This window comes from Salvelinus alpinus, chromosome 9, assembly GCF_045679555.1.
Source record: "Salvelinus alpinus chromosome 9, SLU_Salpinus.1, whole genome shotgun sequence".
NCBI classification, from domain to species: Eukaryota; Metazoa; Chordata; class Actinopteri; order Salmoniformes; family Salmonidae; genus Salvelinus; species Salvelinus alpinus.
In genome coordinates, this window is record NC_092094.1 from 18,304,639 (window position 1) to 18,322,514 (window position 17,876).

Consider the following 17,876-nt stretch of genomic DNA (forward strand, 5'->3'; position numbering starts at 1 on the left):
GCTAGCCTCGAGCTAGGCCCATCTGCCGGCTAGCTGAAGAGGTCTACCAGCGAATTCTTGGGCTACAATACCAGCTACAAGCTAATTTAGCCATTTTTTTGCCGCTGTTAGTAGCTTTTACCTTCTGCACAGACACCAGCCCTGTTATTAGCCTGGATATTACTCACCAATTTACCAGCATCGGACTGTCTCTCGACAACAACGCCGGATTCCTGCCGTAATCCCTGAGCCACTGCTTCTGATCCTCACAGCTAGCTTGCGGCTAGCGCAGCTAGCGCCACTGCCACGAAGCTAGCACCAGTTAGCAAACACAATTCTACAATTCACAACCTCTCTTTCGCCATCGCCATCTGGCTTGGATTCTCTGTCGACACGACCACGTCTGAGCAGACCCCCTCCGTCTGAGCAGACCACCCCCCGGGCTACTAACTTTAAACGCCGCGTGCTAGCTTAGTGGAGGCCTCCCTGCTCCATCTACGGCTGCCCCCTGGACACTATGATCACTTGGCTACATAGCTGATGCATGCTTGACTGTCCATTAATTCACGGTACTCCATTCTGTTTATTTGTGTTTTATCTGTCGGCTCTGTGCTTTAACTCAGGATCTGTGTGTAGTTAATCCGACCCTCTCTGCCTAGTCGTCGCCATTTTTACCTGTTGTTGCTGTGTTAGACTAGCACCCTGTTATTGCTGCTGTTATCTTACCTGTTGTTTTAGCTAGCTCTCCCAATCAAGACCTGCAATCACTTTATGCCTTATTGTATGTCTCTCTCAAATATCAATATGCCTTGCATACTGTTGTTCAGGCTAGTTATCATTATCATTGTTTTGGTTTGCAATGGACCCTGTAGTTCCACTCTCCGTACCTCTGATACCTCCTTGGTCCCACCCCCCACACATGCGGTGACCTCACCCATTGAGACCAGCATGTCCAGAGATACAACCTCTCTTATCATCACCCAGTGCCTGGGCTTGCCTCCGCTGTACCCACGCCCCACCATACCCCTGTCTGCACATTATGCCCAGAATCTATTCTACCACGCCCATAAATCTGCTCCTTTTATTCTTTGTCCCCAACGCTCTAGGCGACCAGTTTTGATAGCCTTTAGCCGCACCCTCATCCTACTACTCCTCTGTTCCTCGGGTGATGTGGAGGTAAACCCAGGCCCTGCATGTCCCCAGTCACCCTCATTTGTTGACTTCTGTGATCGAAAAAGCCTTGGCCTCATGCATGTCAACATCAGAAGCCTCCTCCCTAAGTTTGCCTTACTCACCGCTTTAGCACACTCTGCCAACCCTGATGTCCTTGCCGTGTCCGAATCCTGGCTTAGGAAGGCCACCAAAAATTCTGAGATTTCCATACCCAACTATAACACTTTCCGTCAAGATTGGCAGTTCTAAGGGGGAGGAGTTGCAATCTACTGCAGAGATAGCCTGCAAAGTTCTGTCATACTTTCCAGGTCTATGCCCAAACAGTTCGAACTTCTAATTTTAAAAATTAATCTCTCCAGAAATAAGTCTCTCACTGTTGCCGCCTGCTACCGACCCCCCTCAGCTCCCAGCTGTGCCCTGGACACCATCTGTGAATTGATCGCTCCCCATCTAGCTTCAGAGTTTGTTCTGTTAGGTGACCTAAACTGGGATATGCTTAACACCCCGGCAGTCCTACAATCCAAGCTTGATGCCCTCAATCTCACACAAATCATCAAGGAACCCACCAGGTACAACCCTAAATCCGTAAACATGGGCACCCTAATAGACATTATCCTGACCAACCTGCCCTCCAAATACACCTCTGCTGTCTTCAATCAAGATCTCAGCGATCACTGCCTCATTGCCTGTATCCGCCACGGGTCCGCGGTCAAACGACCACCCCTCATCACTGTCAAACGCTCCCTAAAACACTTCTGCGAGCAGGCCTTTCTAATCGACCTGGCCCGGGTACCCTGGAAGGATATTGACCTCATCCCGTCAGTTGAGGATGCCTGGTCATTCTTTAAATGTTACTTCCTCACCATATTAGACAGGCATGCTCCGTTCAAAAAATGCAGAACCAAGAACAGATATAGCCCTTGGTTCACTCCAGACCTGACTGCCCTCGACCAGCACAAAAACATCCTGTGGCGAACTGCAATAGCATCGAAGAGCCCCCGCGATATGCAACTGTTCAGGGAAGTCAGGAACCAATACACGCAGTCAGTCAGGAAAGCAAAGGCCAGCTTTTTCAAGCAGAAATTTGCATCCTGTAGCTCTAACTCCAAAAAGTTCTGGGATACTGTAAAGTCCATGGAGAACAAGAGCACCTCCTCCCAGCTGCCCACTGCACTGAGGCTAGGTAACACGGTCACCACCGATAAATCCGTGATAATCGAAGACTTCAACAAGCATTTCTCAATGGCTTGCCATGCCTTCCTCCTGGCGACTCCAACCTTGGCCAACAGCCCCGCCCCCCCCCGCTGCTACTCGCCCAAGCCTCCCCAGCTTCTCCTTTACCCAAATCCAGATAGCAGATGTTCTGAAAGAGCTGGAAAACCTGGACCCATACAAATCAGCTGGGCTTGACAATCTGGACCCCCTATTTCTGAAACTGTCCGCCGCCATTGTCGCACCCCCTATCACCAGCCTGTTCAACCTCTCCTTCGTATCATCTGAGATCCCCAAGGATTGGAAAGCTGCCGCGGTCATCCCCCTCTTCAAAGGGGGAGACACCCTGGACCCAAACTGTTACAGACCTATATCCATCCTGCCCTGCCTATCTAAGGTCTTCGAAAGCCAAGTCAACAAACAGATCACTGACCATCTCGAATCCCACCGTACCTTCTCCGCTGTGCAATCCGGTTTCCGAGCCGGTCATGGGTGCACCTCAGCCACGCTCAAGGTACTAAACGATATCATAACCGCCATCGATAAAAGACATTACTGTGCAGCCGTCTTCATCGACCTGGCCAAGGCTTTCGACTCTGTCAATCACCATATTCTTATCGGCAGACTCAGTAGCCTCGGTTTTTCTAATGACTGCCTTGCCTGGTTCACCAACTACTTTGCAGACAGAGTTCAGTGTGTCGAATCGGAGGGCATGTTGTCCGGTCCTCTGGCAGTCTCTATGGGGGTACCACAGGGTTCAATTCTCGGGCCGACTCTTTTCTCTGTATACATCAATGATGTTGCTCTTGCTGCGGGCGATTCCCTGATCCACCTCTACGCAGACGACACCATTCTATATACTTCCGGCCCTTCCTTGGACACTGTGCTATCTAACCTCCAAACGAGCTTCAATGCCATACAACACTCCTTCCGTGGCCTCCAACTGCTCTTAAACGCTAGTAAAACCAAATGCATGCTTTTCAACCGTTCGCTGCCTGCACCCGCACGCCCGACTAGCATCACCACCCTGGACGGTTCCGACCTAGAATATGTGGACATCTATAAGTACCTAGGTGTCTGGCTAGACTGCAAACTCTCCTTCCAGACTCATATCAAACATCTCCAATCCAAAATCAAAGCAAGAATCGGCTTTCTATTCCGCAACAAAGCCTCCTTCACTCACGCCGCCAAACTTACCCTAGTAAAACTGACTATCCTACCGATCCTCGACTTCGGCGATGTCATCTACAAAATAGCTTCCAATACTCTACTCAGCAAACTGGATGCAGTTTATCACAGTGCCATTCGTTTTGTTACTAAAGCACCTTATACGACCCACCACTGCGACCTGTATGCCCTAGTCGGCTGGCCCTCGCTACATGTTCGTCGTCAGACCCACTGGCTCCAGGTCATCTACAAGGCTATGCTAGGTAAAGTGCCGCCTTATCTCAGTTCACTGGTCACGATGGCTACACCCACCCGCAGCACGCGCTCCAGCAGGTGTATCTCACTGATCATCCCTAAAGCCAAAACCTAATTTGGACGCCTTTCCTTCCAGTTCTCTGCTGCCTGCGACTGGAACGAATTGCAAAAATCTCTGAAGTTGGAGACTTTTATCTCCCTCAACAACTTTAAAAATCTGCTATCCGAGCAGCTAACCGATCGCTGCAGCTGTACATAGTCCATCTGTAAACTACCCACCCAATTTACCTACCTCACCCCCCATACTGCTTTTATTTATTTACTTTTCTGCTCTTTTGCACACCAGTATCTCTTCTTGCACATGATCATCTGATGATTTATCACTCCAGTGTTAATCTGCTAAATTGTAATTATTCGATTTATTGCCTACCTCATGCCTTTTGCACACATTGTATATAGATTCTCTTTTTTTTCTACCATGTTATTGACTTGTTTATTGTTTACTCCATGTGTAACTCTGTGTTGTCTGTTCACACTGCTATGCTTTATCTTGGCCAGGTCGCAGTTGCAAATGAGAACTTGTTCTCAACTAGCCTACCTGGTTAAATAAAGGTGAAATATAAAAAAAAAAAAAAAAAAAACGAGGAGATTACTGTTCCATGGTTCATCTCTGATGTGGGGTGTATATTATTACTATATAGTTACACTTCCCTATACCTCATATTCCAGGAGGAACAATAATCTGTCATTATAACATGATTACGCAATATGAGTGGTGATCCCTTTAATTAAAAAGAACACTACAACCACACTTCTGTCAGCAGGTATCACATCTGTCAAGCCCAACGCAAATAGAGGACGGATCTGATTTCACCTCCTTCAGATGAACTCAAGTCAGGAAGACACTTTGGAATGAGTTACTGGGACTCTAAGCCCCAAGCTAGAAAATAGATCCAGTCTATTGGTCTATTGGTCTGCATATCAGTTAAATTCCTAGGGGTTATTCATTAGTCGGATTCCATTGCAAAACGTTTCGTATGTTGTTAAACATTTTGTAATGGGAACCGTTTACTCCAAACAGAAAATGTTTTGCAACAAAACACGTGTTTCTATTGGACGAATTCACTTAGGCCCTTCCCGTTTTCTCCGCTTGTTTCCATTTGGTTCCTAGAGTAAGCATTACAAAATATTTTGCCACAGAATCCAACTAATGAATTCAACCCTGATCCAGTCTTCTATAACACAATGTAGACAGTAGGTTCCAGTTTACCTGGATAGGGCTGTTTTCCGTCTCTGATGGGTCAGTGTTTGTGCTGGGCTGGAGGGAGGGGGCGATGGGGACTGCGGGGTCCTGGTCCGGAGCAGGCGGAGGGACTCGACTCTGGGGGGCAGACTGCTGCGTCTACGGGCCACCCTGCCCACGGGACCAGAACCCATTCTTCTAAACGCTGCTGGCTCTGGCCTGCTGGAGAAACAGGAGCATAATAACGTTTACTCACTTTCATGTCACAGCTATCCCCAATCTGTGATGCACAAGTGTTTAATGCAACTCCACTTTAAAACTGTTTAATGTAGTCCGATGTTGACATGATCATTATAGATTACTACACAGAATGCTCATTAACAACTTTTGATTTAGACTAGCTACATCTTATAATAGAAAAGGCTCCAAAAATGAAAGGTGAGTAAAAGTACTCTGCTCAGTCTGACATCATGAGCTACAGGTCAATAGCCAAGAAGTCTGATAACCATTCTACAGTGACACCTTGGTGTGAAACTCGACTGACACAGGGGCTACACAAAAACACGTACTGTATGTAGACACTCTCGCTCCCCTCCCCCTCATCCATCTTCCCCCTCTCTGGCTCATAAATATGTCATAAATGTCAGTGGTTTGATTTATCCACAGGTGTAGGGCACTAACAGAGGAAGCACCTGCAGGGCTGGGGGGAGTGGGAGATATCCTCCCTGTGCCATACACCATTTACAAAACAGCACCGGGGTTGGGTGTAAGGGTGGCAGCCAGCCAGTCACCCACCAAACACCTGCCATTTTTTATTAATTTCCTCACCCTTCAAACAAGCTTCCTCTGCACAATACACCAACAAAGATGTGATTAACACCTATAAAGTGTGGATGTAGGGCTTAGTTACTGACACAGAACATACTGTAACTACAAACATAGCTACCAAAATTAAATTGTATTTGTCACATGCGCCGAATACAACAGGTGTAGACCTTACCGTGAAATGCTTACTTACAAGCCCTTAACCAACAATGCAGTTAAGAAAATATTTACTAAATTAGCTGAAGTAAAAAAAAAAGTTACAAAATAAAATAATGAGGCTATATACAGGGGGTACCGGTACCGAGTCAGTGCGGGGTTACAGGTTAGTCCAGGTTATTTGTACATGTAGGTAGGGGTAAAGTGACCAGGTGACCATTTGATTAATTGTTCAGTAGTCTCATGGCTTTGAGGGGGGGGGGCTTTTGGACCTAGACTTAGCACTCCAGTACCGCTTGCCATGTGGTAGCAGAGAGAACAGTCTATGACTTGGGTGACTGGAGTCTGACAATAGAGGCTAGATGGATTTAGATGAGAGCAATACAGGTTTTAGATGAGAGCAAACTGCACCCTAACCTAGTACTGTATAGACAGGAATAGAACAAAAATTACAAATCTTCTATTTGGGTTGAGATACCTGAGAACTATGAAATAATAATATTAAGCCTGTTTAGGCATGTTAAATGATTCTACATATATGAGCTCTAAAAACCCACACAACAATCACAGAGGAAGGGGAACCACCACAAACTTTTTGCTCAGCATTATCAGATTCCTGATCGCCCAAATTCTTGGGTGAAATTGGTAAATGTGTCATGTGACCATTGTATTTAGTGGAATGACCTGTGCCTGACCTACACCTTCTATACAGGTCAACCTCAGCCAGGGGTCCAACTCAAACTCTATGGAACAACACAGTATTACCACCACATTTCTTCAGTAGCTCAAAATAAAAATGTGATCTATTGACTATCCTACAAATGAGTACAATTAAACTTATGGAGGGGGGAAAAGTTCACATTACACAATCTGAAATCAACATTCTTTGAATATAGATATTAAATACACAGCGATATTACAATCTCCTGCTGATGAGTGACTGAAATCTACTGGTGGGAGTTCCAGTGTGCTGTGACTACATCCTCTACTCTTAGATCAGAGGAACAGAGCTCAGAGTCAGACACTTTACTCTGTACATGAGCCAGAGTGTGCTATAGTCAACAGCAGCTGTAATACCCCTGGCCTCTACTGGCCCTTAGTTCCTTGGTGCCTGGCCCCATCAGTGTTGAAAAGCTGACATGCCTTTTCAGCGACTCGCTGAGAGGAGTCAAATCGACTCCCTGTCCTCTCTGTATTCTTGTGTCAAATTAGCGTAATCCCTTCATTGACCCCGAGCGACCCACTCTTCGTTTCAGCGATTTCAGCCACTTGACACTAATACGGGACCTGTGAGGAATGACAGGTATGCACACAGACTTCTGGCCCCGGCTCAAAGATGTGTGATATGCTTTTGTTAAGAGAATGAGGCTGAGGCCAGCCTGCCTGCCAGGGAGACACGACATGGAACAGCTTGTCATTAGAAAACAAAAATATTGATTTATGGAGTTGATGTAGAGGGGCGGGGACCTCAACCTATGCCCATTCAAAAATAGAATTCATGTCAATCTTTTCCGCCCTCCAAGAGTCTGTGCTTCAAGTACTAATTGCGATGACATTTAACAGCGCATACAATTGTTTTGAAGTATTTTAAGCAAAAACAGGAAGCTCATGGCTGTGGGACTGCCTACCTCCACCCACCAGTGTTGTATGCATGACTACCACATAATTAGTGCTATGAATGGAAAAACGGTATGAAAGTTAGATAAGTGGCAACTTTTACGACCTTGAATTTCCTGTTGAGGTTCTTTGCACCTATGAGGAACATGCATGTTGATCATAAAGGTTCCCATATGTAACAGCAGTCTGTGGGAAAGTCATTCTGCTGGCTGGGAGCCAACTCCTCTGGCTGACCGATAAACGTATAAAAGTAGTCAATTCTCTTGGGCCCTCTCAGAGAAATTGACAGAGCCATAAATGGTATTGCTTAGTGAAAACATCTACATGAAGTAACCTCAAATCAGATAATATTCAAAATAAAAAAAGGTCCATCATTAATCAGTAATTGAAGCTGTGAATTGCAGTATGGAGAAGATGTTGCTCTTGCTGTGCATTTCTCAGTTGAACAATACAGATGTGTCTAACAGGGGATTTCTGACCAACCTGTCTTTGACCGGCCCATCTGAGTCTGGGGTAGGACCGGGAAGGGTCCCTCTGGTCTGACTCACACTTCCCTGCTGGGACACGCCCTTTTGACTCCTCTTGGCTCTGATCTGGAGGGAGATGAAGACTATAACAATAACCTAAAACCACTGAACGTCTCAGCTAATTGAATTGATTGGTCACTTTGAAAATGAACATGATCATTGAGGACAAAAAAAAAGAAAAAAAATAGTCAGAGAATGGCGACTGCATGCATGTGTAAAACGCAAGAGGTCAAACTAAAGCCTAAGATCCAACTAATACTGTAGGCCCTGGGAGAACTGCCACAGACCAGTCTCATACAGCAGTTTCAGGCATCATGCTTTGTGTTCCTCTGGGAAGGCACACTGACTGAGTCCAAATGGGTCTTGAGGCTGTGTAAATCCAGCCAGTTATAAACACATAGCCCTTTGTTAAGTCTATAATTGCTAACGAAAACTCAACATTGTTGAAAAGTAATATGCTGAAAATCTGCAGATGACGAATACTGAGGGTCCCTGCAGAATAGCTTGATTTTTACAAAGTACAAATACTGTGCAGAATAACCACAAACACACATAAGGAGAGGAGGAAGAGGTGATGGATTTCGCTCGAAAAAGGGTGAGAGCCTGGGAAGATCTCAATTGCAGACTCCTCGCGTCCTCGTCGCCTTCTCAAAACCCATTGGAGGAGTAGGTCAGAGGGGAGGGACCTCGCTCTCATCCAACGAGTTTTGAGAAAGAGACGAAGAGAGAGGACACGAGGCGTCTGCAATTGAGATCTTCCCCACATTTCACTACTTTCTCTACAGGTGAACGAGAGTTAGCGTAGCCTGTGTTTGACCCTGGCTAGCCGACCTGTGACTGTGTGATTGAGGACGTCGTCCTGCTGGCCTTGGAGGAGCGGCGCCTGGCAGAGCTGCCTCGGGATGGGGAAGGCTTACTGTCCCCACTCTGACAATCTTTATCCAGCAGGTAGCGCTGGGCCATCCTCACTAGCCGGGTGAACACGTTCTTAACACCGGACACCGATGAATCTATTGGGACACAATGGATTAATTAAGGACATGAGGAAAAGTTCATGACATGGTGTATGTATGCTTAATGTGTTGTAACAATCTCAAACATACACAGTACTGGACACAAAAATGTGTCTTTGAACTACAAAATGGACATGCATTTTTCATGGTCATACCCCTACAGTTTGTATGTGGTCCCCCATGTACTGCACAAATGAATGTTATCAACAGCCTGTCGCATTGACTCCGGTGGTATAGTCTATCTGCTGTGAGCTAGGCATACACACAGGGGAGAAGTCCCTATGCCAACCACACGTATGAACACCTGGAATCTAGATGGCAGAGTCTGATAATCTATCGGCTATCTCAACAACAAGATAAGAGCCTATGGGGTTGTGAGCACCTTTCACAGATAGTCGATTTTACACAGCTGCCACGTTGGGGAGATTTCTATTTCACTGCTCGTCAAAGTATGGTTCATTAAACAATATATCTAACTGCGTTATATACACCACAACTTGACAGGCTTAGCATTGGGAACTTCCATTTCTCATATTTTTGCCAGAACAAACAGGTTAATCACATCACTTGCTGTATTAATCTAAAACTCCCATGCAGTAATGTTTTCTGCCGACTTGCAGTCTTGGCACATCTTGACAATACCAACTCGCATATTTGATTTAATGTGGCCTAGGGTTTATGTGGGAATTAGTTATGACAGTACATCCATCTCACTTTTATGAGGCCATATAAGGTGTGTGCCCTGTGCCAGTAATGTAGAGAGACTAGGGAGTCTTCACCCGTTGTACTGATAGTACCTGGGATTTAGCCTGGTTATAGCTGGTCCATAAGCACCTTGGTATAATGAACTGCCTCACCCTTCCTTACTGGGTTCTTGGCTTCCGATGTAGGTCCATCCACACACTTCTCCTGCTCCTTCACCTTAGTGGGCAGTGCTGGTGGAATAGGTTTCTCAATTTTTCCTGCAACGAGAGAAATACACACTTAATATGAAGAAAATTACTTAAAAAAAATGTTGTGCTTGGTAACATTGGCACTAAATATTTTGTAGTCGTTTTATATTGATGGGGCTTTAACCAGCAAGGCATGAAACAGGCTAGCCATCTGCAGCTGACCAACAAGACAACTGATCAATTTACTAAGAGCAAGAAGGTACTGTACATGTCATCAAGTCAGACCTCAGCTATGTGATAACATGTACTGTAGGTCTACTGTATAAAGCCATATTTGTGGTTTTGGCCTTCCATGGAGTCATCTGATTTTAAATCTCTATTACCCCTGACCAACCCTTACATCCATAGATTTTGGCCCTCAATACATCAATCAATGCCAGAGGTGGATTATAAGTTATCTTCTGCAGTGAAATTCAAACAACAAGAATTGACATGCATGTTCACATGCTATGGAACATTAAAAAAAGGAAGACAGGACTCCAAAAGAAAGCTTTCGGCCCATTTCCCATTGTTGACTTTGCGGTCCAAGTAAAATGCTGTGGATTTTCTCTAGGAGCTGATCAGCTAAATAGGCCAGGCTGAGGGAAGTCCATAATACAGTATTTGGAGAGCGGTTGATGTTAATAGAGCAGAACACCACAGCAAGATGACATCCGCTTCAAAGAGCATGAGCCAAACAGATTAGCAGATGATGCAAAATAAAGGTTTAGCCCTGCAGACTAATGCTATAATGACAGAGGCAGGCTGGGTAATCCACTAAAGATTTTATGTGCCATTTCAGAGAAAGGCTTTCTTCCACCACTCTCCACAGGAAGAGTGGGAGCCAGAGTGACTGCTCAGTTCACAAGACCAGGAAGTTCCAGCCTAAGATTGTCACTTCCTATTGACCCTGGACACCTGGTCTCTTTAGAGTGAACTAGAGTGTTTGAACTGTGGGGAAGAAGAGTGTGTGCTATAAATAATGGTATAGTACGTTATGCTTGTTTCCCAGATGTAGGTGTATGTCCTACTACAGTTTGGCTTTGTCTGCTGGACATGTAATCCATGTTTGCAGTTTCACAGAGGAGGGAGCTGGGGCAGAGCCTGGATAATGTAAGGATGTTTGGCTTAACCCTGTGATTTTAAGAGTGACCTCATCTCAGGTCCTTTGCTGACTCAAGGCAGTAATCACACACACACACACACAAACAGTCAATGAGCTCACCCAATGACTGACAAGCAGAGTCTGACTCTGGACCTAATAAGAAGCTATAAGAATGACTGCTTTCAGTTTCAAATGACATCCTCTGTGAGTAAGCCGATTCGTAATTGCCCTGGAATTAGCGATGACATACTGTTTTCAAGGTTGTGTTTTTCTTTTTATAGAAGTGCTGCCCTCAGGATCATAGCAGACAATCAGCAGTCCTCATCAGATTTGTCTGATATTGCTCAACGGGACTTTTCCTGCTGATCAACTTCAAAACACCAACTATAAACAGACTAAAATGAGAGTGTGCATTTATCAATAGGAACACATTGATAAAACTCCTCTTTATCATTCTGGGAGAGCAGTGTTGAACTGAACTTGTGCCAAGACATTACAGGACTCCAGCCTTCCAAGGCACACAGGACTACTTTCATTCCCAAACCTAATGATCCCAATTCATCTAGCATATAACTCTAAAAGTACTGTACAGTGTGTGTGGTCACTGGCCTAATGGTGGCTTTATTGCCTTCATACAATACATGACTGTATCAGTGTATGTATCTTAGGGCAGAATGTTGGTGGTGGATTAGTATAAAAGGGTAATCCACAGGGATTAAGATTTAGAACCTCTGTAGGATTCCTGACAGTGTGTCTGTGCATCCCAGGTACATCACAGATCAGAGCCAATAAAGATGTCGAAGCATCAAACCGATAGGCCTACATTCCTGAGATACTACAAGGAAACTAGAGTTAGTTCTATAATAACAATGGCTGACAAAAGTAATTCATGCGAAAGCTGCTAGGTCATCACCACAGATAAGCAGTGAAAATACATTTCTGCCCTGAAACTGATAGCAACCACTTCCTCTCTGATGCACAGATAAACATAATGTTGGCCCTGCAACCTGTTGCCACGGCACCTACGGACAGATTAAACCCGAGGCCCGTCTGTGCTGATGCATGTCTAGCAACTCCACATACACTAGGTCAGCACTAACAGTCGACTACTGGAAGTAGCTACTTAAGGTTCGGATAGCAACAGACCTTTAAAGGCCTTTACACCTCATGATTAACTACAACATTGGTGTGGATTGGGAAACATTTCATTGTACAGTCATAGCAAAGCCTGGTGTAGCCCTAACCAACATTGTGAATTTACATTATGCAAATTAATGTACTGTAAAAGTCAAGCCAATAGGGCACATGCTGCAGCATTAGCATCAAGACAGCCTAGTGTTCTAGTCCTATGATTAGCATGGCATTGTTGTGTTGTCTAAAACTGGCGTGCCCTAAGGCCAAAGCAGTTCACTGAACTGAACTTGCTGGTGCCGTCGGTCTTTACATCACCAATATAGCGCAGCCTAAGGGGTAGAGCTAACATTCATCAACACAAACCAACACGTACGATCCCACGATAACCATGTAGCACCACATTTGACAGGCAGGATATCCTTCCTCAGCTTCACATGCCACAAAACGGAAAGACAAATATGAATTGCTTTCCACAGGGTGCCCACTGCATGAAAAGACAGACATTTGTAGCCACAGGTAAGAGAAGAGATTTGGATTCATTATATTCCATATAGAGAGTAATAGTAAATGGCATATTTTTGTAGGCAAGAGACTCAGCCATGGCTCGTTGGCAAAAGCCTATGAGGAAATTCATGTTTATTTGATAAATGACAAAAATAAGGTCTGTAGTAAACAGGCTTAGGAGATCTTATATGCTTTGTTCTATGAGAATCAGCTAAGCATTTATGTAATCAAATCAAGCACATAAAGGCTTTATAATTCATAAAAGGCCATGTTAACGACTGATCTCATAGAACAAAATGTATAAGATCTAAACCAGTGTTAACCTCAGACCTTATTTTCGGCAATTATCCCAAAGCCCCATAGGAGTGGCTGAACGAACCAGAGAACTAATTTCCGTTTTTTAGGACTACAAGCTGGTGAACTTGACAGTGTACATGAATGGCACTGCACATGAAGTCATTACTGTGTGTATAATGCCAAGTGTGCTATAACATTTAGATCACTTTAAGAGACTAGAGCAAGTTCAGTCAATTATATTCCAAATGACCACTAGAAAGACCAAAGACCACAAGCAAAACATTTAAAGATGGGCGTCTAGTTGAGGATGTGGAATTACGAGGGAACACAGCCTATATTTATGCCCTGGGTCACAGTCAGGGTTAACGACAAACTTACAGGAGCTGTGTGGACTTGCAGACATCTTATCAGTCTAGCTCATCTCCTTAACATCAAAGATTCCTCATTCAAAAGAACCTGCCCACCTTCACAGAGGAGAACAGAGAGACTACTGCTTTGGCCTGTGGGGAAACGGAGTCAGGGAGATATTTGAGGAGAATAAGCCCACATTCAAGGCTAAACCCCCTGAATGAACAGATACAGCAGCTTGTTCATGTCATATTACTCAATCACTTCTACAGGTTGCCTGACAGCTGGCAGGTTAATAGATAAAGAGGAGAGCCAGTAAAACATCCGGTTATCAGGTTGTTTAGAAAAGTGCACACCACTTAAGTTCACCAAAACATGAGACGTTAACACCTTGCTGAGCTTAGGGAAACTTCAACAGACAAACAGGCTGTTGAAATCTCCGAGCAGGAATAGGTGAAGTGGCGGTGTGAAAGGGAGGGCAGAGGTCCAAAGCAGCAGGAAACCTGATAAAGGGTAAAAGGAGCTGAAAAACAGGACAACGGCTACAAAACAGCCAGGGACGGAGCCAAGGAACACAGCAGAACAATACTAAATAAGTAGTTACCTGCGTAAGAAAAATGCCTGTTTTCATAAGATTGTTTTCATAAACTGAGTCAACTTATGTAAAAAAATAAAAATAAAATACAACTAAAGTAGACAAGACCAGGCAACATTAGTATCAATGCATGGTCCGTTTTTACCACTGAAATGACATCAAAGAATAAGTGAGGTGTATAGTGATTATATGAGGATTATCTAGCTCCGTTTCGCTGTACTGCTTTGCAACCCAGTTACTACCAAGTTATAGTAGGCCTACAATAGAAAAGGTGTCAGTTATGTCAACATCTTACAGCATGCTCAAATTTCTCTTATTCGTTTTCGTAACGCAATCCACTTAGACAAAGAGATCTCAACTGCTTCAGTGACTGATTAAGAAATGAGGGATTGAATAGTCAACTCATCTTTCCATCTGTATAATAGCCTTTCTGGATCAATTCCATAAAAACCAGGGAAAACCAAAAGGATTTTAATTTCCCACATGCCAAGACCTAAACAGTGCTATAACTGAAACACATACAAACTGTCTGCTTCCTCCTTTTGGACAGCAGGACTGTAAGCTTTTCATTGGAATCATTTTCCAAATATTCTCAGGAATGCGAGTCAGGTTGCACATTGTGAGATTAGACAATTCAACGATAGTTGCACTACTACAACTGATATGCTGTTATAGCATAGGAGATGACCCACCAATGCAGTTCTGCGTAAGCCCACATAGGCTGCCTTTTCACAGATAGTTGCTCATGTGCGAAAACTAATCTTAGACCAAACTCAAATAAATTATTACAGTCCCTTTACCCAGGCATAAACTGGCAATTGCAAAACCTGGTCCTAAATTGCATTGGAGGATGATCCCCCTGCTTTTCAATACGTTACAACAGAAACCTGTGAACAGACCACACATGGGCCAGTGTCGGGAAGGTAGTCTATTAGATGCCTATCACCTTGTTAGAGCATCTTCTAAAAGAGTGAGGGGGACAAATAGATTGTCTCGATCACCTTTCTCTTAACGCATGTCTTCACTCATTCCTCAGATTTATTGTCAACCATCTGGAGCCCTAACAAACACCTAGGGCCTTGAATTGCATTCTCACACAATCAATTATTGTTGATACTTGTTACACCAAGTTCTCAAAAGTGTCTGAGGGGAGCTGCTACCGTTTCCCGATGTTACAGTATCTAAACACAAAACCTATGATATCTTTCATATAATAAACTGATGTTTGTTATGAGGCAAAGAAGTCATTATCCAAGGGTAGATTCCCCATCATGAATTTTTTGTTTTCTGCACATTAATAATGTTCCTGGCAGCCTGTTTGTTGAGCAAATATTAAAGTGGCACGAGCTGATGTAAGCTACCAAAACTGCCCACGTCGCAGGGTGCTAAACAACTCCCAGTGTGCATTCCTCCACACAGAAATAAGAACACTCAAGTATAAACCAACATTGCTCTCTGTTTTAATAGGACTTTAAGTCTGCTGCAAAGTCAAGGGTCGGACTGGAGGGGGCAAGAAGTGTTAGTGGAGACCAAGGAGGGTGAGCTGCTTTGCATCCATTCTAAAAAGCCATTTTAAAAAGGACCCGGACAATAAGTCAACCTCTTTACCAGCTTTTTTTTTAAATTTATGATGGCAACACACTGACAGAAGCAGTCTCCAACCACCAGCTCAGAAAGAAATGACAGGCTGTGACATACACAGGTCTTATCCTCTCACTCGGAGACTGATAAGACTACACAGCACGTTGTCGCGTGTGAGTGCATTGTTTTTGACTTGGGGGCAGACATATGAGGCAGCTTCATCCCCTCCCGAGGACCTGATGAAGCAACGCAGCTCCAAGAAGATCAGGCCCTGCCTTGAAAATAACAGTTTATCATCTCCAGATGGCTGACAGTCACATGAATACCCACTGCATAAAATCTCTGCCCTTTGCATTGTATAAAGGCCCGTCACTTCCTGAAGGAGACAGAAATACAATACTGAGCCCAGCATACACGACTGATCATTATCGCAAGTTCGCACTTTGGCTCTATAAACAGTGGACTGCAAGCACATCTTAACCCCTCAATAGGTAAACATTAATAATTGAGGCCTCCTGCTGGGGCTGGTTCCCCTGCATGTGCACCAATTCAGAAGACCTCCCATTCTGGTAAACCTGTTGTGACAGTCCTCCTCGGGGTAACCACATGGGTGACTGGAGATCAAATCTAATTTTATTTGTTACATGCACCGAATAAAACAGCTGTAGACCTTACCGTGAAATGCTTACTTACAAGCCCTTAACCGCTCTACGGCAGCGGTTCCCAAACGTTTTAGTCATTCAACCTCCAGCTGCGTACGCCCTCTAGCACCAGGGTCAGCACACTCACAATGATGGCAAAAAAACAACATTTGAAAGCCTGACCCACACACACACTATACAATACATTTATTAAACATAAGAATGAGTGTGAGTTTGTCACTTCCCACGAGCTGGGTTGTGACAAAGAGCTCTTATAGGGCACAAATATAATAATCAATAATTTAGCCATCTTACATATAAACCCTTTTTTGTTAAAAAAATTGTGAATAACTCACCACAGGTTAATGAGAGGTGTGCTTGAAAGGATACACATAACTCTGCAATGTTGGGTTGCATTGGAGAGAGTCTCAGTCTTAAATAATTTTCCAGTCTGTGCCTGTATTTATTTTCATGCTAGTGAGGGCCGAGAATCCACGCTCACACAGGTACGTGGTTGCAAAGGGCATCAGTCTTTTAACAGCGCGATTTGCCAAGGTAAGAAACTCTGAGCGTAGGCCTATCCAGAAATCTGGCAGTGGCTTCTCATTAAATTTTCACAGAACTGCTTGTTGCAATTTCGATGAGGCTCTCTTGTTCACTCAGGTGCTTTGCTATATCACATTTGACGTTGTCCGTAAGCTTGAGTTCATTTGCACACAAAAACAAATAATACAATGATGGAAAAACCTGTGTGTTGTCCTTGTTAATGCAGACAGAAAAGAGCTCCAACTTCTTAATCATAGCCTCAATTTTGTCCTGCACATTGAATATAGTTGCGGAGAGTCCCTGTAATCCCAGATTCAGATCAGTCAGGTGAGAAAAAACATCACCCAGATAAGCAGTCGTGAGAGAAACGCGTCATCATGCAAGCGGTCAGACAAGTGAAAAATTATGGTCAGTAAAGAAAACTTTAAGCTTGTTTCTCAATAAAAAAAAAAAATTTTTTAAGTGTCAATACTTTTCCCCTTGATAACCAACGCACTTCTGTATGTTGTAAAATGGTCGATGCCCATATCATTGCATAGCAAAATACACAAGAGTTCAGGCACCTTGCTTTAACAGTCAACCATTTTCACTGTAGTGTCCAAAACGTCTTTCAAGCTGTCAGGCATTCCCTTGTCAGGCATTCCCTCTCGGTGGATGTTGCAGTGTGCCCAAATGGCGACAGGAGCTACAGCTTGCACAGACGTTACCACTCCACTATGTCTCCCTGTCATGACTTTTGCACCATCAGTACAGATACCAACACATCTTGACCACCAAAGTCCATTTGATGTCACAAAGCTGTCCAGTACTTTAAAAAGATCCTCTCATGTTGTCCTGGTTTCCAGAAGAGGATGTCTTCCTTAACTGACCCCCCATAAACGTAACGGACATATACCAGGAGCTGTGCCAGGCCCGCCACGTCTGTTGACTCATTCAGCAGTAACGCATTTAATTCACTGGCTTGTATGAGAAGCAGTAATTGTTTCAAAACATCTCCTGCCTAGTCACGGATGCATCGTGAAAGTG

At 44.2% G+C, this 17,876-nt stretch overlaps 1 protein-coding gene across 2 annotated transcripts in view; it reads right to left on the reverse strand.

Moving 5' to 3' along the window:
• The window catches only part of LOC139584455 (carabin), a 107,013-nt gene that overhangs the window by 69,002 nt on the left and 20,135 nt on the right, over positions 1-17,876 (reverse strand). For both annotated transcript variants that reach the window (XM_071416334.1, XM_071416333.1), the window contains exons 11-14: positions 10,025-10,129; positions 8,986-9,164; positions 8,111-8,220; positions 5,057-5,251 (exon numbers count right to left, since the gene is read on the reverse strand). In XM_071416334.1, coding sequence (XP_071272435.1) covers positions 5,057-5,251; positions 8,111-8,220; positions 8,986-9,164; positions 10,025-10,129 — 589 coding nt within the window. The remainder of the gene's footprint in view (positions 1-5,056; positions 5,252-8,110; positions 8,221-8,985; positions 9,165-10,024; positions 10,130-17,876) is intronic.